Raw genomic sequence first — 22,623 nt, forward strand, 5'->3', positions numbered from 1 at the left:
AGGACGTTCAAAGGACGTCCGTACGTTCTTTGAACATTCTAAAGATATCCCCAGGATGTATCCCGGATAAAGTGTGTTATTAGGAATATAATTCGGAATTGAAATGAGTTTCCGTTGCGTTTATTCAAAACTCCGACGAGAGGATAAAAAACGTGGACCGTCAGTAATTTCCATTACGCGAAGAAGTTTCGCGGAAAAATTCTGACTATCGAAATAACGGGGCCGACCCACAACGCGGACGGGTTTCGCGGATCGACGTGAATATAGTCACGAGACGCGGCGTCGACAATTTTCCCGCGCGGTCCGCAGCACGCGCGGTGATTGGTCGCGCGTTTCTGACACCGGGCGTCACGCCGTCGATTGTCGTCGATGATACGCGGACAGATAATAGCGATGGTGGTGGGTGATGTTGCGAGAGAGTACACGAATACTTTCACTCGGTACTGTAATTCCCGGACTATCTTCAGACTGTCTCCGGCCGGACAGACCGGAGTCGTCAGAATACGTTTGTGTATGCTCGTTCCAGCCTGAGCGCGATACATAATCTGGCCCACAATCAGGCATCGCGGCGGGCAACGGTGGCTGTACTTGTTCAGCTCTCGCGGCCAGCTTCAGAGAGCTCGAGAGTAGTGCAGACGAGTGTCGAGCGGAGCGCAGAGCTGCAGAATACTGACGGCCAGTGACGGCGACGGCACGCACGACTGGAATAACTCGCTCGTAGCGGCTGCGGGTGCCGCGTGTGCTCAAGTGTGCAGAGTGTGCTACTGTGCTGTGTGGTGGGCTTCCTCTCTGCCGCCCTCGTGTATTTCCCCGTGCCTGTCTGTCTCGGTCTCGCCTGGCTTCGCCTGGTCTCGCCGTCGTCCGTACCGCAGGGTGGAGGGACAGTCAGGGACAGTGCGATTCCTGGAGCGAGAAAGATCGGTCGCGTTCCTCACCGATCTCTCGGTGGCTTGTGCGCGGTTGCAGTCAGGACAGTCAGGTGCGGTACTTTATGCGGTACTGCTGTGAACGATTCAGTTTCGCACGAGAGCCTGCTCGCCGGTGGATCTTAAATGTGTCAGTATGGATCAGAATCAAACGATCGGAATGGACATGGACCAGTTCTGCGGTACCAAGTTCTGGGTGAGTCGGAAGAGCAAGAAGAGCTCCAACTCCTTGAGAGCTGTCTCTCCCAGAGAGATCCTTTCCTTTGCTCTCGACTCCTCATCCTTTTCCTCTCTTCGAGATCCCCGATTCCTCGGATTCCTTCGCGTTAGGACTTCAGGAAACACTTTCATCTGGAGACTTACGAAAGACAACCCGTTGATCGGTCCATCATCTTGAGATCCCGCACGACGCTCTCAGTCTTGTAAGACCTGGAATCGTTCGACCTTCTCGGGCGGCGATTTTCTCTAAGAAACGTGACGTTTCTCGCGCGGTCATCCTTCAACTGACTCTCTAATCTCTCTCTTTCTCTCTAGCTCGTCGATTGATCCGCGGGCAGAAAGCAAAAATGACGAGTTCCGACTCTGTGTGAACCTTCTTCGAAGTCTGTCGAAGAGTGTCGATCGAAGGCTGCTTTCCTTTTAGGAGACACATAGTGCTTTCCAACATGTGTGAGACAGTTAATCCACAACTCACACCCTACAATATACCTAAACACGAAGGTTGCGATGATGTAAATAGTTAATTTATCGTGTTCGGGTCAAACTTAGACCAGATGTAGAGTATAGGTCGCCGACTGAACGCACTGTGTAAACTAGGCCGTTTAACATGACACAGCGATCATTTCGTCTTTGTTAACACTGCAAACAATGATGTAATGATCGTGTTACACCGTGTCATCTGTGTCTTTTGTTAGAAAACGTCATTCTATCCTTCATAGATCTGTTCGCGTTACTTGAAATCTTCGAAAATTTTACCCGTCGAAGAAAGAGAAAGCGAAGAGTCTGAATGCAAAAAGTGCAAGCAACGCGAACGGCGTATCGATCACGTAACTTTTTCTCTAGAGTGGAAATGTGTAAAAAGTGAAATTTTTTACGTATGTATGCAAGCACATGGGGGCACACAAAGCCTTGCCACCCAAAGTTGCAAGTTTCGGAGGAGGCATAAGAAGGAGCGAGAAGGCATGAAAAAGCATGGCAAGGCATTTTGTGTTCTTTTTCGTACGTATACACGTATCATGCAAAAGATTTTTCACTTTTCACGGCTTCCTAGGGAAAAAGTTGCAGATTGACCCTCTAAACTGATTCGCGTTCACGTTCACGCGAAATAATTAGGTCTGTCCGCGTTGCTCGAAATCCCCCAAAATGTTTGCACTCGAAATAAGATAGATATATATTTGGTACGTTGAAAAGGGAGAAAGTGAAGGTGCCGAGTGCAAAGCATAAAAGCAAGGCGAACAGCGTTTTCGTTCCTAGGGGAAAAATCACGTGATATCGCTACCCTGTCGCTTTAATCGTCTCACTCCATCGCCTCGTGCTGTGCCCTCTTGCGCGCAACACACGCACGTGTTTGTGTGTACACGTATACGCATGTTAAGGCCGGAATCAGACTACGCATTGAAGAATAAGATTGAAGATTGAAAGATTGAAGTTTGACCAATCAGAACAAAAGGAACCAAAATTTCTTTGTCCTCATTGGTGAAATTTCAATCTTTAATCTTTAATCTCAATCTTCAATGCATAGTCTGATTCCGGCCTAACACGCCTTCCGATTACCCCGGATCTACGATAGAGTTACTGAGCCTTAAGCTATAATAAATGGACGAATCATAGTCGATTATTCTTCTCGAATTCAACTGTAATTGGTCAATTTTTTATGACTTAAGGCTTAAAACACCTATTGTAGATCCGGGGTTATATACTACGTTTACGCCGAAGTTATGACTGGCCAATCATAGTCATTTTATTCTTCAGGAATAGCTATGATTGGCCAGTTTCATAACATCGATGTTATAATTTCGACGTAAAGCGTGCCGTGTTAAGCCCGATGTCCACGATGCTAGAAATCAGTCCGAGATCTCGGACAGAGAAAAAATTAACAAATCACATTTGAACAATTTAATTACATGACCATTGCTATTGGTCAATTCCTTCTTCATCCGAGATCTCGGACTGATTTCTAGCATCGTGGATACAAGGCTTAACAGAGGTCATAGAGCCGACGTGATGAAACAATGTCATTACCTTCGATTGCGCGATTTTAGCGAAATCGAAATTACGGAAATAAGTCGTGCGCTCGCGCGAGTTCGGAGCGTAAATCTGGGCGCCGCGTGCGCAAATTACGCGAATTACTTGACATTCGCAATCGCACTCGTTATCAATTAGGATCCCGCGTGCGTAAGATTAAAGCAAAGACGCGCATCGGACGCGTGCGACAAACAACTCAATAATTATTGCGCTCGCGCAATATGCGATGGTAAACGCGAATATAGAACAAACACTTGGAACAATACTATATCTATCATGAACATGGCTAATGTAAACAAGAAACAAAGAAAAACGTGGATCAAATAAAAACAACAATTTTATTCGAAAAGCTTATACCACGAACGCACGATAACAGTAGCGAAATTTAAATTTTATTTTTGTCTAATACATAGTAATAATAAACGTTTCGGTTATTAATCAGACCATCTTCAGTATTAATAATTTTTAATAAATTTAAATTAGCAACTTTATCAATTTACGCAACATGTTTTAATTTTTTATTTTAAAATCGTAAAACTTATATTATTAATTAATCAATTACATTATCGTTTTCTCTCTCTCTAAACAACGCATCAACGATAACGTAATTGATTAATTAATAATATAAGTTTTACGATTTTAAAATAAAAAATTAAAACATGTTGCGTAAATTGATAAAGTCGCTAATTTAAATTTATTAAAAATTATTAATACTGAAGATGGTCTGATTAATGACCGAAACGTTTATTATTACTATGTATTCGTGGTATGAGCCTTTCAAACAAAATCGATGGCTAATGTAATTTGAGAATCTTCAATTCTCGACAAAAATCAATCATTTTCGACTTCCCTTTCTTGGAGAATATTCGAGAAATCATTCTTTTAATTTAATTTCAAACTTGGCCTATTTAATATCCATTCATAACTTTTTTTTTTCTAAATCTTAGAATTGGAAAAAGATGAAGAATAAGTTGAACCGAAATTAAAATTAATCTACTTTGCGAGTAAAAACGATCAGTCGACACAAACGTTCTATCCTGTTTTTATATTCTCTAAAATTTTTAGAGTAAATCTGTTTTGACAATCGCGGAAGTACCGGAAAGTATCCATAGGTTCGTTAATTACGTCGAAATTCTAACGAACGTGCAAGAGAAGTTGGAATGTATGAGAGAATAGAGACAGGGAGATGTGCTCTACTGAATTTTATTTGGAGAATACATGTAATACAGCAATACCGAGAACTAATCTTTGCACTGCACTGATAAGAACACTAGACAAAGAACACTACAAATGTGTGTATCGATGAGTTTTGAAGTCAACAGCTGATCAGTTGAAAAATTGTCGCAGCAATTCCGAAGGCTTTGATAACAAATAAAAATCGAATATAATAGATTGAAATCATTATCTAACTGAAATCACTGAAATCGATTATCTAACTCTAATAATTAAATTTGATAATTAATCTGAATATGAGTGTAATCGTATATACAAATTTAATCCGAACAGAATCTCACTTTTAAAGATTGAAAATTGAGCCACTTTTTCTTATAACTGACTCAATTTTCACTCTCTGGAGTGAGATTTTATTCAAACTAATTTAAACTATAAATCTAATTTAACATTCAATAAATAACAAAAATAAAACGACCGTGTCTCTCAAAAGGGAAGCAGCTTATATGTAAAATTTTTTCAGTGAAAAAAGATTGCTAGGCATTTGCAGTTTGTTTTTCAAGAGCGTGACCGACATAATTTTTAAATTATTTATTTACTTTTAAATTTATTTATATACCAAAAAGATGAAGAATTAATTGAATTGAGATTAAAAAATTACATTATATTAATAGAAACGAGCATAAAAAGTTTTTGGAAAAAATGGATGTGTGAAACAACAAATATCGGTAATCTGTCGGATTACGATAAAACGAAAGATATGTCGAAAATTATATCAATCACGCTTTAATTGAACAGACTGTTATGAAACTGAAATGTGGATTCCAATTGGAATTATTTCGTTTTTCTGAGAAAACACAATAGAAATGTAGGTAATAAGTAATTGAATAATTTTGATCAGAGAATTTATTTCAAATAATTTCATAATATATGCCCTATTGGGAATTGAATATTTCGAGAAGATAACTGCGGAACAAACGAGGCGAGAGGAAAATAGAGAGAGGAAAAGATCGTTGGAATAATTGAATAGCGGACTCATTGTCTCTCTTGTCTCGCTTGCCGCACATCAGTTGTTGTGTAATAGTTTAATTTCCTGAACGACAGCGCGTCGAATGTGTGTGTGGAGCGACTTATATCATCGGGCTCTCCCCTTTTTTTTTTTCATTCGTCTCCACTGTTTATAGCGTTCGGTATTTCGAAGGCATGTTCCAATCCCAGTCATCGAAATAATTACCGTGCATAGATCTCGATTGACGAATTAGAAATTAAAAAATTTTATTTATAAGAAATAAAAATTTGTTTAATTACAACTATTGAGTATTTTAAAATCATTCGACTTTTATTTCTAACATTTTTTTTCTATTTTTTTCTATTTCGATATTCGCTTCTATAAAGAACAGAATCGATTTTCTTTAAAGGGATGTTTCATTCCCTAAAAGTGCATGTATAAAAAAAATATATATCTCTTATTTTGATCTAAAGTTCAACGTATTATGAGCTGATCAAAATCGGAGAGAAATTCTTCCGTAGATTTCCTTGTTAAATCGCTGATTCTTCACGTCTTTGTCTTGTTATCTTTGTTTCATAAACTTATGTGTCGATATCGGTGACGTAAATACAATATTCCTTTAAGGATGATCGATCAAACTCCGATTATCTCAATCGATGATTAACTTTCCAGATAATATTTATGTTGCGTAAGATATCTAAAAGATGTCTAAAAGACGTCTTTTAGATGTCTTATGCAACATGCATATTATCTGGGTTATAATAAGTAATACCCATAACCTGTATAACAAATAGTATCTTTGTTATTTTGTTGACACGAACGAATTAATATTTTATTGTTTAACATACGGAAAAATTATTACTGAATTATGTAAAATAATTAATTAGAAATGTTTTGTATTCTATTGATAGAATTAATTGTCGATTAAGGTAATTCGGAGTTTAGTCGTCTTGAACTTTAAAAAGCTTAGAAACATTTTAATTAATTGTATTTCAAAGAATTCTGTTGAATTTAAATTAAAAAATTAAACTAATTAAATTAATTCAAGTGGATACGACTTGCACTCATGTTTTCATACCGTTCACAAAGGAATAATGAAGAATCAGGTTACATGCACGTGCAACGAATGCTTATTGCACTTATCCTTATTAATTTGCTCTGCGTGGTACATTTGTGGCTTTGATGATTAATTCTGTTTGATATCGATTTTTACACAATAAAGTAGCCTCATAATTTACAAACTTTCTAATTTTCAAAACATTTCTTAATCGCAAATTGAAATTTTATTGAATTTTTCACTAAAAGTTAATTGAAAAATAGATTTATTATTAGCTATTCATTTTCTTGAAACTAAAAATCTTTTCTTTTTTTAAATGCTTATAATGGAAAACATTGATATACTATTATTTTTGCTACAATGATACAAATCGACTCTGTTGTTGTTAAATCTATTATTAAAATTAAGTTTATAAGCTTTATGACATCTCATAATAGAGTGCAAAAGAAAAAATTAAAGTGTTGTGACAAAGATTAACATTTCCGTTGAAATTTCTGTTTTAGGATGCTAATCTAACATGGTACACGAATGACCCAGATCTAACAGAATGCTTCCAAAAGACGATATTAGTATGGGTACCATGTATATTTTTATGGACGTTCTCAGCGATGGAAGCGTATTACCTATTAAATAGCAAAAGAAGAAACGTCCCGTACACGTGGTTATTTATTTCTAAGCAAGTACTTACAGTAGGATTAATTTTACTTTCCATAGTTGACTTAGGAATGGCGATACATGAAAGTACTTTTCGTATGGTCTACAGTGTTGATTATTACACACCTATAGTAAAAATTGTTAGCTTTGTAAGTACAAATTATTTTTTATATTAATAGATTTTAAAATTATTTTTGCATTAATTTTTTAACAATATTTTTATTAATTGATTTTGCATTTTTTTATAAAATAAAAGTGAGAATGAAGATTTCTGATTCATTATAATGGGAAAAAAATAATCATATTCACATATACTAGTCATGTAAATTTTCTATATAATATTTAACTAAATTTGCTAATTATTTCAGACGTTAGCATCGACTTTGATGCAATATAACAGAAAACATGGAATGCGGACGTCAGGTCTTTTATTCCTGTTTTGGTTTTTCCTTGCGATATGTGGGTGCGTCCAATATAGAAGCTTTGTAAACAAATTTATTAAAGGGGTACGTTAAATTTTTATCGTTTTGATAAAGGAAAGGAAAGCAATTTAGTGTAGATACATTTGTAAATTGCATTTCCTGCATCGGATTTTTACAATTTCTTATCACACACATTATCTCGTGTTATCAGCTTGTTATGGTATTTTACAAAGAAGCTGCTGATTGTGTGTTACATAATACAATGCAATTCACGAAGAAATAATTTATTTTTAGGCAGAGCCGACATACTCACTGGTGTCTTACATGATCTACTATCCAATAGTAGTGATATTATTTGTACTTAATTTTCTGGTCGATGCGGAGCCTAAATTTTCTGAATATCCTACGGTAATCTTTCTGTTATTAGTCGTATAATGTACAAGACACAGAAACACATAAAACCTTACCATCAACTGTAAGATTTAGAATTGATGAATAATTTGATAAATAATTTTGAAATATGTTCACTCGCAGGTTGAATCGCCATGTCCAGAGCAAAGTTCTTCTTTTCCTTCGAGAATTATTTTCGCGTGGTTTGATTCGTTAGCATGGAAAGGTTTTCGAAAACCGCTCGAGACGTCCGATCTGTGGTCTATGAATCCAGAGGACATGGCCACGGAGATTGTGCCAAAATTTGACAAATATTGGAATAAGAACTTGAGAAAGACAGACGAGTAAGTTTAATCGATGAATCTCTCGTATAAATCAAGATTACTTATAATCAATATAGCTTAGCTAAGATTCTTTAAAGCGTTTATTTGTGAGAAAAATTGTGAGAAAAAATATAAGATAAATAATTTTATATTAATAATAGTATAATATAGAATTTATATTTTATATTAATATTAATACAGAGCGTATGTAGATTCGAGAGAAAATATGTATTATAAACATACATTTATTTATTTATTTTTTTTTTTAATTATAATATGCTCTGATCTATATAAAATTATTATTTTAAGAATTCTTTTAAAATCAGTTTGTTCGTGATAATACACTTTTGGAATGTTACTGCGTTATCTTATCTGCGCTATAACTAACAGCATATTGTTTGCATATTTTAAAAATATATTATAAATATTAATGTGTATTAGTGTAATGTTTTCCGACAAAGTATTTTTTAACACGTTCATACATTTCTTGTGCTAACAAGGCTGATTTGGACATACTTTAGGTAGGGTGTGTCGTATAACATGTCTTGATTATTTTTGTCCAACCTAATAATAGAAACCTTTATAACAGACGTTCTTTATACATATAGAGTAGAAAGTGTAAAAGCATCATACCGACAAACGTCTGGACAAGTGGACTTTAACAGTAGTCGAAAAAAGAAAGTCGCCTCCATCTTACCGCCTATCTGCAAAGCTTTCGGAGCAACATTCATGTTTGGTGCATTTCTAAAACTGATTCAAGATATTATGACCTTTATTAGTCCACAAATATTGAAGTAAGTATACACACATCCTGAGTTTTATCTATAATTTTATTTTATAATTATGAAGAAAATATAAATCGATGAATTTTACAAAATTGTTCTCAAAATTTAATCGTTCTTGTTTGTCATTTTTGTAAAGTGCATCTCTTTTTTTCATATTTTTTAGGCTTCTGATTGGCTTTATCGAAGGAGATGAGCCAATGTGGAAAGGATACTTTTATTCTGTCCTGCTTTTACTTACGGCAATGCTTCAAACGCTAGTACTATCCCAATATTTTCATCGCATGTTCTTGGTCGGGCTGCGTATACGAACCGCGCTAATCGCGGCAATTTATCGTAAAGCATTGAGAATGTCGAACGCGGCGAGGAAAGAGTCCACACTCGGCGAGATAGTGAATTTAATGTCCGTAGACGCTCAAAGATTCATGGATCTAACTGCGTACATAAACATGATCTGGTCGGCACCTCTGCAAATAGTTCTAGCTTTATATTTTCTCTGGAATATACTGGGGCCGGCTGTATTGGCAGGTTTAGCAGTTATGATTATTCTTATTCCTGTGAACGCATTGATTGCCAACAAAGTGAAGACGTTACAAATCAGACAGATGAAGAGCAAGGACGAGAGGGTAAAATTAATGAACGAAGTACTTAACGGTATCAAAGTGTTGAAGCTCTATGCGTGGGAACCTTCATTCGAGCAGCAGATACTTAAAATCAGAGTCAAAGAGATTCAAGTATTAAAAGAAGCGGCATATCTTAACGCTGGCACAAGCTTTATATGGTCGTGCGCGCCCTTTTTGGTATGTTTTTTAGTACAATTAATTATATACAACACAAACACATACAAAAAAGTAACAATTCACATCATAATTGAAAATCTTAGAAATACATCTTACGGAGTACTTGTAATGCAAAAGCTTTTTTCTTATTTTTTATTTTTTTATAGTAAAGTCTTATAATTTTTAGTATAATTTGTTTAAAAGTTTTACTGTATAATTTAAAAAAAATTTTTTGTATACTATGCCAAAAAATAATTTTGCAATATATTTTTTTCCGATAGATTTTTGATTACTTATGTTCAAAAATATCTTTTGTATTTTTAAAAATATTGTCTTTTTGCAAATGTGCAGGTATCTTTGGTATCTTTTACAACTTACGTACTTATAGACGAAAAGAACGTCCTAAATAGTACAATTGCCTTCGTTTCACTCAGTTTGTTCAACATCTTAAGATTTCCACTGTCTATGCTGCCTATGATGATTACTAATATAGTTCAAGTAAGTTTAAGTAATGTATACACATAACTGAGCTGTTTTTGTTTATTTATCTTTATTCATGTTTTATATTTTATAATAATTTCGTGTACAGGCTTACGTCTCTGTAAAACGTATTAATAAATTTATGAACATGGAAGAATTGGATCCTAACAATGTACAGCATGATCCATCGGAACGTGAGTGTAAAATTTTCTCTTTTAAATATGTTTAATGTATATAATAAATATGTATAATGTATACAATATGTTTACACATGTTTTAGCGCACGCGTTAGTAATTGAGAACGGTACCTTTTGTTGGGATAGTGAAGAAATCGAGAGACCAATACTACGAAATATCAATTTGCATGTAGAACAAGGTCAATTAGTAGCAATAGTTGGTACAGTGGGATCAGGCAAGAGTTCTCTTCTATCCGCTCTGCTTGGTGAGATGGATAAAGTAAGCGGAAAAGTAAATACAAAAGTGAGTATTCTTTTCGAATCAAAAATACGAAATATAGAAATAAAATTTATATATTTTTTATAACAAACGTAATAATAAAACAGCAAAATAAATCTCACATGTTACATTTATATCGAGCAGTCTTATTGAGAAAGAATTAAGAATAATTAATAATGCAACTTAATAATGTAATGTTTAATTTTGAATGCTAAATTTTATTATATATGCTTTTATTATCAGATTATCTGAAAATATAAATTAAGACTGTAACTCTTAATTTAATGTTGATAAAAACGAAGAATAATATGTTTTATTTTTATACATTTCTCAGATTAAGTAAATAAAGATTAGGATTTTAGAAGATTGATACTAAATACTTCTTTTAGGGGTCAATTGCATATGTCTCGCAACAAGCGTGGATACAAAATGCCACGTTGCAGGACAACGTTCTGTTCGGAAAGGCCTTGAACAAATCAGTATATAATAGTGTGATTGAAGCGTGTGCGTTGACTCCGGACTTTAAGATGCTGCCCGCGGGAGATCAAACAGAGATCGGAGAGAAAGGCATAAATTTGTCCGGCGGTCAAAAGCAAAGAGTAGCCTTAGCTAGAGCTGTATATAACGATTCCGAAAATTATTTCTTAGATGATCCTCTGAGCGCGGTGGATTCGCACGTAGGAAAACACATTTTTGAGAAAGTGTTAGGTCCGAATGGCCTGTTGAAGAATAAAACTAGAGTACTCGTTACTCATAGCATCACGTACCTGCCGGAAGTCGACAACATTATTGTTCTTAAAGATGGCGAGATAACGGAAAGTGGAACCTACAAACAATTGCTGGAGAAGAAAGGTGCTTTCGCCGAGTTCTTAGTGCAACACTTACAAGAAGGTATCTATCAATGTAATTAAATTCTTGCTACATATTTTTATATACTTATTATAAAATTTGTTGTTACATTTTTCCTGGATTTAAGTTGGAAATCGTAAGTCCGCGAAAAAGTAATTACAATTCCTTTTCCTACTTTGTATGCTTGTATAAGAAATACTCCCCTTGTCACTAGAGTGTTAGGATGAAATTTTTAATTTTTAGTTTTTAATAGTATTATTATTATTAATACTATTACATTTAATACTATTTAGTTTTTAATATCGCATTCTACTTCTAGTTCAATTCCAATAACTTATTTACATAATTCTCGTTTGAATTCTCATTTTGTGCTATAGTTAAGAATATATGCATGTGCGAGTTGTTTTGAATTTCTTCCCATTATTATAACATTATTAATATTTTATGTGAATGATAAATCATTATTTTAAAATTATGACAAATTTGAAACAGTGCACGTTGATGATGGTTCTGAAGCAGATTTACGTGAAATCAAACAGCAACTTGAATCAACAATGGGAGCGGACGAGTTGCAGCAAAAGTTAACTCGAGTACGGTCTAGAATATCTGAGAGTCTAAGTGAATCCGGTTCTGTGACCGATAGAAAATCACTTAATGGTTCTCTGACAAGGTATAATCTTATAAATATGATATTTGATTAACGGTGATGCAAGTGCTACTAATTCGAAATAATATACGTGTACCAATAGGCAATACTCGACAGAAAGTCAACAGTCAGCGAATTACGTGCATAGCAATAGTGTTAATGTATCAAAAGAGAAAGATGCACCGAAGCCTAACAACGTCGGGGAGAAGCTGACAGAAGTCGAGAAGGCCGAAACTGGAAGCGTAAGTTGCACGAGAGATCACTGTTAATTTTTCTAATTTTAAAAAAACAATACGTCTCCATAATTCGCTTTTCACAACAGAAAATTGCAAGTACTTTTATACTCAAGCATCTTGTTATTCTTTTGCAAGGTAAAATGGAAAGTGTACTCTCACTACCTGAAATCCATTGGATGGTTCCTATCGATATCGACAATCGTGATGAACGCGGTCTTTCAGTCGTTCAGCATTGGCTCGAGCGTTTGGCTCAGTGTATGGTCGAACGATAATCAGGCCGTTGGAAACAACACGTTCGATACAGCAAAGCGAGACATGTACCTCGGGGTTTACGGTGCGCTCGGTTTTGGTCAAGGTACGTGTCCGTTAATTCTTGTAACACATTGGCCCGTTGTCAGATAGATTCGATCAGTATTGTATAAAATTTCGCGTTTACGATGGATGATCAGGTAAGCTTATTCCTGTCGCTGCTACGTGTACTTGTATAAATATACATATCATTTTTCTACCATAGAAGGCAATTCATTTAATACAACGTTAACAGGCAATGGCACTTAATTTTGCTCGTCATAGCATATCGTAATTTGAAAGGCATGTTCCCTCACAGATTACACATCATTGGGGTATAATTAATCTTAATGTAATTCTTTCATATCTAAAACTCGATATTGAGCCGAGTTAATAATAATTTAAAAATCATGAATAACTATTAATATAGTGACCTTTTCATTCCGATAACGTTATGAGTTTATGTTTGCAAATATATACATCACATACGCGTTAATTTCAAGAATAAATAAAAAAATTTCCTTTCAAAAAATCAAACTGAGTGTGGTTTGCTGTGTCTACAAAATACTAACGTTACTAACTAAACATTCAAAAGCAATTAGAGATTGAAACTTTTTGGTAGCCATATGTTTTTGATTGCAAGTGTCGTAGTAATCATTTTCTACAAATGATCGCTTTTTTTAGTATTGCATGAAACATTTTTCTGTTTGAAATGTCTTTTGTTCAGTACAATTTGCATTTTTTATTAAATAATTGATTAACCTTTATTATAATTATCCTTTTTATAAGCGAAAATTTAGTGATTATAGATAAAAAGTAATAGATGGAAAAAATAATATATATTTATACATCTAAGATACTATAATGAATGTTATGTGTGTTTGTATATAATTCTCTTGTAATCTTTTTGTGATCTTGTGATCTTTTGTGATCATGGTGTGATCCACTAAAAATTTATTTTGTGTCGTTTATTAAATTTATTCGACTAATATCTGTCAGATGGTTTAATCAGATGGATAAATCACATGACATCTATTATTTTATATTTAAAGTTTATTATAGAAAACAAAAATATTTTTTTTAAATAACACACACGCTTTTACGTTTAATGATAAGCATGAAGTAGAGAAACAAAAGAAAGCTTTTTAGCATTAATAGCTTAAAATAATAAAAAAAGAACGGAAAAGTCTGTACTGATTAATCGATGGTATAATTACATATCTAATATGCCTAGGAAATTTTAGTTGAAACCATTACAAAATGAATGTAAATCGTTTAATGAATATAAAAATTAACTAATGTTAATTAATATAAAAATCATTTAATTAAATACATGATAATTTAAAATTTCGGAAAATGATTGTGTGCTGATTTTTTGATCAGATAATTGTGTGTAAATTGAAATGGATGTAGAGTAATAATATATGTTAATTTAGAGGAATTTAAGGAAGCTTCAGACGAAGGAATATTCGAAACATTCCTCATTTATCAATCATTATGTTTGTTTCTTTAATTTGGCTACAAAATTTTTATTGATGAAATGTATTGTACCTGAATTTTTATTATATTTAAAAACACATTGATATGCTTAGCATTAAATATGGTCGAATTCCTTGGTCAGATTATGTAATGTGCAAAGTATAATAATGACAATTAACGTAGTTAATGAAATTTAATTTGGGAATGGAACGATACTGATTTAATATCTCAACGCTGACGTGATGCATAAATGCGTGGGATTGTAATCACATTTAATGCTAAATATATGATGAAAATGCGAGCCGTAGTATCTCACATGTGCGATTTTTATTCATCATGGACCGTAACAGTTTAACCAGTTTCGCTTTCTGTTTTGTTATTAACTTATTGTTACCGCTAATAACTAACGCCAGCTATGTTAGCGTTATGTTACATGACTAAATACTGACTAAAAACTGACAAAAATACATTGTTCTTGTTACCTCCTATGTAAAGGCAGTTTTTCATGGCATCGAAATTTAACAGTGTAGTTACGTACATTAGCAAGTCAATTTAAACGTTAACATCACAAAGCAACAGATTTTTTTTTGTAGAACTGCAAGCGAGTAGTGTCGAAAAAAGAATTTTTTCCTTCAAGAAAATTATTTATTTACTTTAAATTAAATTTCAGCTACTTTTGTAGTGCTGTCGCAGACAGCGTTGGTTATCGGCTGCCTACGGAGCAGTAAACTGCTGCATTCCGAGTTATTATTCACCATGCTACGATCACCTTTAGGATTCTTTGACACTACGCCGTCCGGCAGAATATTAAACCGTTTTGGGAAGGATATTGACACAATAGACAACATTTTACCTCCAAGTATTAGGGCTTGGTTGTTTTGTCTAGCATCGGTATGCGAGAAAGTTTTAGTTTTAATCTCTGTATATCACTACACGAATCAATGTTTAGCAGAACTGGTCCACCAATCGGTACAAATATGATTTATTATATTTGTAATAATGATAGCTTTCTGGTTTTCTCTATTTATTAATATCCATTAATGATCAGTAGACGATTATCAGAAGCGTACGTTATTAATAAACCAATGTTTTTGCATGCCTGATGAGACACTATGTGTGTCTTCTTTCTCACAATACAATCGTACAAAGTATCATCTTTATCACTTTTCTTATCTTAGCATTGTTACCGCGCTCCCATTTTTCTCTCCGCATATTTATTATTTGTACTTACATTTATTGCTTTTTTAATTATGTGCACCTCAATTTATGTGTGACTGCAGTGAGGAACTTGCATATGAACGTTTCGATGAAATCAGGTGATGAGCAACTAATGAAAATGAACATTGCCGATCGTAGAGCCTTTTAATCATTCACTCACTTACAAAAGCTCGGTATATCCGATAGTTCGCGAACGCCAAAATGTCTAATATGTAAAAACTGTCTAATTTTTTAATCCGATAAATCAAAGTTGATTACCGATCGTTGTAGGCGTGACAGTATTCGCAATGGCGATATTCCTGGCTAAAGGGACGATATTCGCTTCTAAGCGTATCTTCGAGGGTACGCTGCAACACGTTCTTCACAACCCAATGTCATTCTTTGACAGAACTCCGACTGGCCGAGTTCTTAGTCGGCTTGGTAAAGATATTGATGTTATTGACAATATCCTACCGATTTTACTGCGTTCTTGGATAACTTGCCTCTTTTCGGTATGATATTCTCATATAACTACGTACTACTGTATAAGTAATAATCTCTGTGATAGTTGATGTGGATTTAATATTACTACGTTTTTTATTTGTCGAGCGATACTTGCTATATCCTCACTCCTTTTTTAGTATATATTTAAATTTGCTTGGAATTAACATCTTGCACGAAATATTTTTGTTATTTTCTATTGTACTGATAAGTAATTTACGTTCCATCAGTAACTTATATATCAGTTTTTTATTAATTGACGTTGATTTTACATCAGAATTACTAGAAACGATAAATTTACAATTGTGAAGTAAAAAAGTATCTTTTTTCTTTCTATCGATAAAATCGCACATTTATGCGTAATTATCCTGCATATTTGAATATATAAAGATACATAAAAAAGTGAAGTATATTTATATACGACAGACACAGAGTAAAATAGATGCGGATTTCTATTAATAGGAATGTACATTCTGTCAAAATTCGGGTCTGACTGTTCACTGAAAATTTGAATGTAGCATTATTTTGAATAATAAAGCTTGGAATTTTAGAAGAAATGGCGAAATGTAATAACGTAGTGCTAGCCTGCCGGCTAAGCGTATATGGGCACGGGTACGCAACTTGATGCATGTAAGAAGTTGCCGGCAATCAGTACAGCATGGTGGATCGACAAGCTTCGAAAGGACACAAAGGAACATGTGGTAAGAAATATCTACCTTGATGCTGCTTGCCTGGCTCGAACAGCATTCGAGCGGCTTACCCGTGCGTTTTGTGCATTCAGCCGGCCAGGTAACAGCCATATTTGGAATGGCTGCTTTCTTCTTCAGTTTAATTTTTTTTCTAAATTTGTCAAAAGATACGTTTTTGTCAATTTATTTTTTTTTTTGGTATATGCTATCTGAAACAAAATACCGATGGAACAATAAAAAAAAAGATGTACGAAATTGATCAAGAAGGTCTTATTCCGGCGGTTTATTAGAACTTAACTGAAAATATAACTAGAAAGATACATGCAAAGTCATATCAACGAATCATATCTTTTCTGTGATGTTAAATAGCTCGCTCAGCAGCTTATTTTTGGGTTTTATTTTGAGTCACGGAAGAGTGACGTGGTTCATGGGAATGCTTGTGCTGGATTTTACATTGTGCCGTCCAGTCGTATTGCATCATCAAATTCATTGATTGAGCGTTGATTACAGTGTATGTCAATTGTTTTAGCCATTTCAGGAATATAATGTGGTAGAATATCCTTTTCAGAAGATTACGTTGACAATGTTCATTTTCGTTTATTGTCAATGTACGTACTTAGATTCGACGAATTGGAGACGCTAAAAAATGACGATTGTCTTAATTTTTCACAAAATACTTTAATATTGCTCAAGACGGAACTTGGCTTTGTCAAATCATTATCATTCTTACATCACTTACTCTACAATTGTTCTCCTTTTACATTTATATTGAATCCTCTTTATACATTATGTTTTTTTTTCCAGTTACTGTCTTTTTGTGTTGTTACAAACTTTTTTTGTTTAAGAACGTTATTGTTAATTTGAATTTACTTCATGACTGTCGTCGTGATAATTTGTACGACTATTGTATATAAATCATAGTGCAACCATAGTGTAGTAATCATTCAGGGAATGGACACAATTATACCAGTAATATTCAATGTACAGAAATGGTCTTGCTTGTGCTTGATAACGCTTTTTATTCTATTGCTTGTATAACATCCACCTAATTACGATTCTGCCTTCTAGGAAGTGTAATTTATTTGTATTTCCTATTGCTATATATATCCTGTCTGGTATGCACACAGCAAACTTCACATCTTCGCATAACATGAAGTCAAAGCGGTAGTTTAAGTTCGCGATATTCACCAAATGTATTTGAGTATCGAGCAACATTACGATAGAAAAGAAAAATAATAAATTGTTTACAGATATCATTTGGCATTTCGATAAACGTACCGTGTTGAAAAGAAAAATAAATGTTTAAGTCTAATATCAAAAACTATGTATGTTTACGTGTAACACGTGTCTCGTTTAACGTGCAACACATTGCTTATGAGATAAGTTTTTGTTAATTTTTTTGTTCATTATCGTTCTGTTTTTTTTTTTACAAATCGCGCAAACTATATCAGATGCGGTTACAATGAAAGTCATCCATGTCTGATGTTGTAGCGGTGGCGAGCTTTTTCTGCGATTTGGCACCGCAGCTGGGCTGTTGGTTGGCTGCTCGCCAGATGCACATAGTGATGCTGCGTGCTGTGATGCGTGCCCCATTGACCTTCTTTGATACGACTCCTATTGGTCGTATTATCTCCAGGTTTGCTAAAGACGTGGACGTCTTGGATACATCTCTTCCCCCACAAATTTCTGATACCATCTATTGCTTGTTTGAGGTAATTTCTTTCGTAGCGTGCTGAGAGAGAATACCAGTCGGGAATCTCTTATTGCTTTTCCTTTATCTTCTCGACCTCGCAGTTTGAGTTCCACACGTATACCATCCCTTTCCACCGAAGAACTTTGATTAAACTGCGATTAGATATCATTGTCATCCTTGGATATAATTTGTATTTATTAAGAGGTGTCTGAGAGAGAATAATGGTGGTATAATATATTATTGTACTTTGGATGGGTATAATTCCCGTCTATAGCTTTGCGAATTGGTTTTGAGAATACATTTGAAACACAATTAAATATAATAGAGTCCGCCATCGAGTATAATTGTGTCCGTTCTCGTAAAACGACTGCAATCCATGAATTACTATATCTGTATCGAAATAAAGGATATTTTAGCAGTATCAAGTTTGATTAAGAAAGACTTAAATATACTTGACGCTAATGCTTATATGTACTTGTCTAATGTATATATGTGATAATCATATTCATGGTACATGTTGGTGGGCCTATGAAACGACCAGCGCTAGCTTTGTTTTTGTACAATTGCTGTCCGGAAAAGATATGAGAGCGTTTTATTCAATAGAATTTATGCACGAGATATTATCAGTTTCGTTTTTATTTGTACCCTTGTGAAGCTGATTCGCTCGATCAATTTTACGTTTATTATTTATATACATTTTTTGTCACACAGATGTTTCTTCTTGCTCTGACTAATTTATATTTGTATACAATACTAACATTTTTCTATCTTGTAAGATTAATAATGAAGCAGAATATTTTTCAGTGTTATTAATAGCTGTATGCATTGCAGGTGATAGCCACTCTCTTTGTTATAAGCTACAGTACACCTATATTTATCGTGGTGATACTGCCAATAGGCGCGATTTATTATTTTATTCAACGTTTTTACGTTGCAACATCGCGTCAATTAAAACGATTAGAATCCGTGTCGAGATCTCCTATATATTCGCATTTTAGTGAATCTGTGACTGGTACGTATTTAAAACAGTATAATTATACTGTAATATTTTATTTCTTAACAAAAATTTACATTTCTAAAAATAATTTATTATTTATATATAGGTGCGCAAATAATTAGAGCGTACGGCGTGCAAGAACAATTTATCCATGAATCTGAAAATAGAGTAGATTTTAATCAAGTGTGTTACTTCCCTAGCATTATTGCAAACAGGTAAATATTTGCATGACGCAATTGTAATTTCTTTTCTGCATATTTATTAACTGGAACGCATAATGTTGCAGATGGCTGGCAGTAAGATTAGAGATGGTTGGAAACTTAATTATATTCTTCGCAGCTTTGTTCGCTGTTTTAGGTAGAGATACCATGAGTTCAGGTCTCGTTGGTCTATCGGTCAGCTATGCCTTGCAAGTAAGATATATTTGCCATAAAAACGACATTTTAACGTTATATACAATGTGATATTTTCTATCATGTTAAATAGAATGTCTCTGTGATAAAGTTAAGTTAAGAGAATAAAAGTACTTAAAGCACTTGTTACACACGGGTGCTATTTATATATTTATTTGATACTTTATGAAAAAACTGTATGTATTTCATGTATGAGAATTTATGTTATGTTTGTTACAGATCACCCAGACCTTAAATTGGCTGGTGCGCATGACGTCCGACGTCGAAACTAACATCGTCGCGGTAGAGAGAATAAAGGAGTATAGCGAGACCGCACAAGAAGCACCGTGGAAAAACACTGAATTTACGCCTTCGAAAGAGTGGCCTAAGCACGGTCGCGTTGACTTTAAGGACTTCAAAGTTCGCTACAGGGAGGGATTGGATCTCGTGCTGAACGGTTTGACGTTCAGCGTACTCGGCGGCGAGAAAATCGGCATAGTAGGCAGAACCGGTGCCGGAAAGTCATCTATGACATTGGCACTTTTCAGAATAATTGAGGCAGCACAGGGAAAGATTTTAATCGATGATATCGATATTTCCAAGCTGGGCCTTCACGACCTTCGCTCGAGATTGACCATCATTCCTCAAGATCCCGTATTATTCTCTGGAACACTAAGGATGAATCTGGATCCTTTCGATTGCTACAACGACGAGGAAGTTTGGAAGGCGTTGGAGCACGCTCATCTGAAATTATTTATAGAAAGTATGAACGGTCTTCGTGACCTTTTGTTAGAAAATCTTGTACTTTTGAAAGATATAATCTATTATCGTCTTTCAGATTTGCCAAACGGTCTTTTACACGAGGTTACTGAAGGCGGAGAGAATTTAAGCGTAGGACAACGACAATTGATCTGTTTAGCAAGAGCATTACTTAGGAAAACAAAAGTTCTCATACTGGATGAGGCAACAGCCGCAGTTGATTTAGAAACGGACGATTTAATTCAGACTACCATTCGCCAAGAATTTAAGAATTGTACAGTTCTCACAATAGCCCACAGGCTCAATACTATTTTAGATTCTGACAGGTATATTTCAAGTTATTTTAACATTATATTTCGTGAGCATTTGTACATATGTACACTACAATTATATTATTTTATTTGAAGCACGATACTTTACAATATTTTTATTTATGAGAATCTATTCATTATTCCAATTTTTATTTAATTTCTTTTCTAATTGTTTCAAGTATTTTCTATTTTCAACATTTTTCTATTTTCAACTTATTCTCAAACAATAATAATGTTTCAGGGTAATCGTATTGGACAAAGGTCTAATCGTCGAATATGATTCTCCGGAAGTGCTTCTTAGCAATCCATCTAGCTCTTTCTACAGTATGGCTAAGGATGCAGGTCTAGCTGCTTAAGAAAAAAAAATTCATATCACATAATCATTTTTTAGCGGCTGTACATTATTCGTGAGTCAATGTCGAAGTAAAACGACACAAAGAAAGCCATAGAACAAAAAAAAACGCGTAGCCTCAGCATAGATTAATTTGTATAGTGAAATATTTCTACGCAAAAGAAGCAAGAACGTTTAACGTAACCGACGGTACAAAAACTCTTGTCTCAACATTATTGTTGCCAGATTTTATCCGATGATTCTCCGATTGTACCGTCGATTACCCAACTTCATATATTCTAGAATAAGTTTTGTAGTGAGGTCTTTCATCACGAAGCAAGCAATGCGACACAGTTTTAAACTAGCGTCGATATCCAATATCTAACTTTAACTGGGTAATCGGGTGGATTCCTATCTGATCAATATGTTGTAATCAATGACTTATTTTTCTCGATGCACTTTACATTATATTCCTCTTAAAAGATTTACCTTTATAATTTTTTATAATAAAATTTACGTACTTAATTACAATTTTATCACATTTCTAGAGTAACAATATTTGATTAACATATTAAGGGTCGACACGAGTAAACTTATATACACTTTATTTGTGATGTATAAATACATATTTGCACTCTATTATATATTGTAGCGTAGAAAAAATATTTTGTTATGAAATTTTTTTACTTATGTTTTACGAAGCTACAAGGCCTGATAAGAGCAGAATTTTACAATTTCATTCTTAAAAGTATTAAAATAAATAAAATGCTGGGGTGATGGAGATACATGTCTCCATGCTGATATTTTATTTTCTAGAAGTAATATTACGTCATGAAATCTTTTCAGCTTCTTTTTTTATGAAGCTATGAAGGTGCATATAGAGTTAGATTTTATTTAATTTTTAAAACATAATAGAAAATTATCTAAACCTCAATCAGTGACGGATTAACGCATAGGCAAACAAGGTATTTGCCTAGGGCGGCAAATTTTTGAAGACAGATAATGTTTACACAGTTGAGGTAAATTTTTAATTTATTAATCTAACGTTTTTTTGCATAAGTTACCGAGCATATTTTATCAGAAATGATATTTTAAATATACGATTAAAAATATATTATATTTATATTATTTATTAAGGATTATTATAAATGTTTTCGCCAACTAATGTAGAGATATAAACCTTTTTTTTATTCATTTTCTCTTTTATCAAATTTATAAATTAATGAAGTCACTTGGAGGCGGCTAGATGTTGGTGCCTAGGAGTGGCAAAATGCTTAATCTGTCACTGACTTCAACTGTACTTATAGTACAGATCGAGTGAGATATCAAAACGAATTTTTATTTTATCTTTTTTTCCAACAAAAACGCTCTATATACGATCCTTTAGGCGACTTTCCTGATTACGAATATCGCAATTACATTACGATTTCCTCTGTACTTTTAGCCGTAATTTTTTTAAAGAAATTTTTCTCTGCCAAAGGTCTTCATAGTTATTCCTGTTGACCCTTAGATTGTACAAATATTATTATATTTAATATTGATATAATAATATATTATTATTGT

General features: G+C 34.0%; 1 protein-coding gene across 5 annotated transcripts; it reads left to right on the top strand.

The window, feature by feature from the left end:
• Positions 1-403: 403 nt before the first annotated feature.
• Positions 404-21,681, top strand: MRP (Multidrug-Resistance like Protein 1). Of its 5 annotated transcripts, none has more exons than XM_018504351.1 (22): positions 404-1,122; positions 6,910-7,209; positions 7,429-7,566; positions 7,777-7,890; positions 8,017-8,216; positions 8,804-8,989; positions 9,144-9,777; positions 10,108-10,254; positions 10,346-10,430; positions 10,517-10,716; positions 11,082-11,583; positions 11,669-11,677; positions 12,034-12,211; positions 12,291-12,429; positions 12,559-12,778; positions 15,679-15,899; positions 19,102-19,282; positions 19,374-19,482; positions 19,554-19,680; positions 19,900-20,422; positions 20,498-20,744; positions 20,971-21,681. In XM_018504351.1, exons 1-22 carry the CDS (start codon positions 1,063-1,065, stop codon positions 21,083-21,085), a joined length of 4,635 nt encoding a protein of 1,544 aa, XP_018359853.1. In that variant the 5' UTR covers positions 404-1,062; the 3' UTR covers positions 21,086-21,681. The 5 variants fall into 5 exon arrangements, with proteins under 5 accessions (XP_018359853.1, XP_018359854.1, XP_018359856.1 ...); XM_018504352.1 differs by lacking the exon at positions 15,679-15,899 and adding an exon at positions 14,861-15,081 and having other exon boundaries at positions 20,971-21,085; XM_018504350.1 differs by lacking the exon at positions 15,679-15,899 and adding an exon at positions 18,069-18,289 and having other exon boundaries at positions 1,063-1,122.
• The last annotated feature ends 942 nt before the right edge of the window (positions 21,682-22,623 follow it).

The sequence above is a fragment of the Trachymyrmex cornetzi genome, unplaced genomic scaffold, assembly GCF_001594075.2.
Source record: "Trachymyrmex cornetzi isolate Tcor2-1 unplaced genomic scaffold, Tcor1.1 scaffold166, whole genome shotgun sequence".
Classification (NCBI taxonomy): domain Eukaryota; kingdom Metazoa; phylum Arthropoda; class Insecta; order Hymenoptera; family Formicidae; genus Trachymyrmex; species Trachymyrmex cornetzi.

Coding starts and splice junctions, on each gene's coding strand:
- MRP (XM_018504351.1), top strand. CDS start 1,063: ATGGATCAGAATCAAACGATCGGAATGGACATGGACCAGTTCTGCGGT. Junction 7,210..7,428: donor TAGTAAAAATTGTTAGCTTT/GTAAGTACAAAT, acceptor TAATTATTTCAG/ACGTTAGCATCGACTTTGAT. Junction 8,990..9,143: donor ATTAGTCCACAAATATTGAA/GTAAGTATACAC, acceptor CATATTTTTTAG/GCTTCTGATTGGCTTTATCG.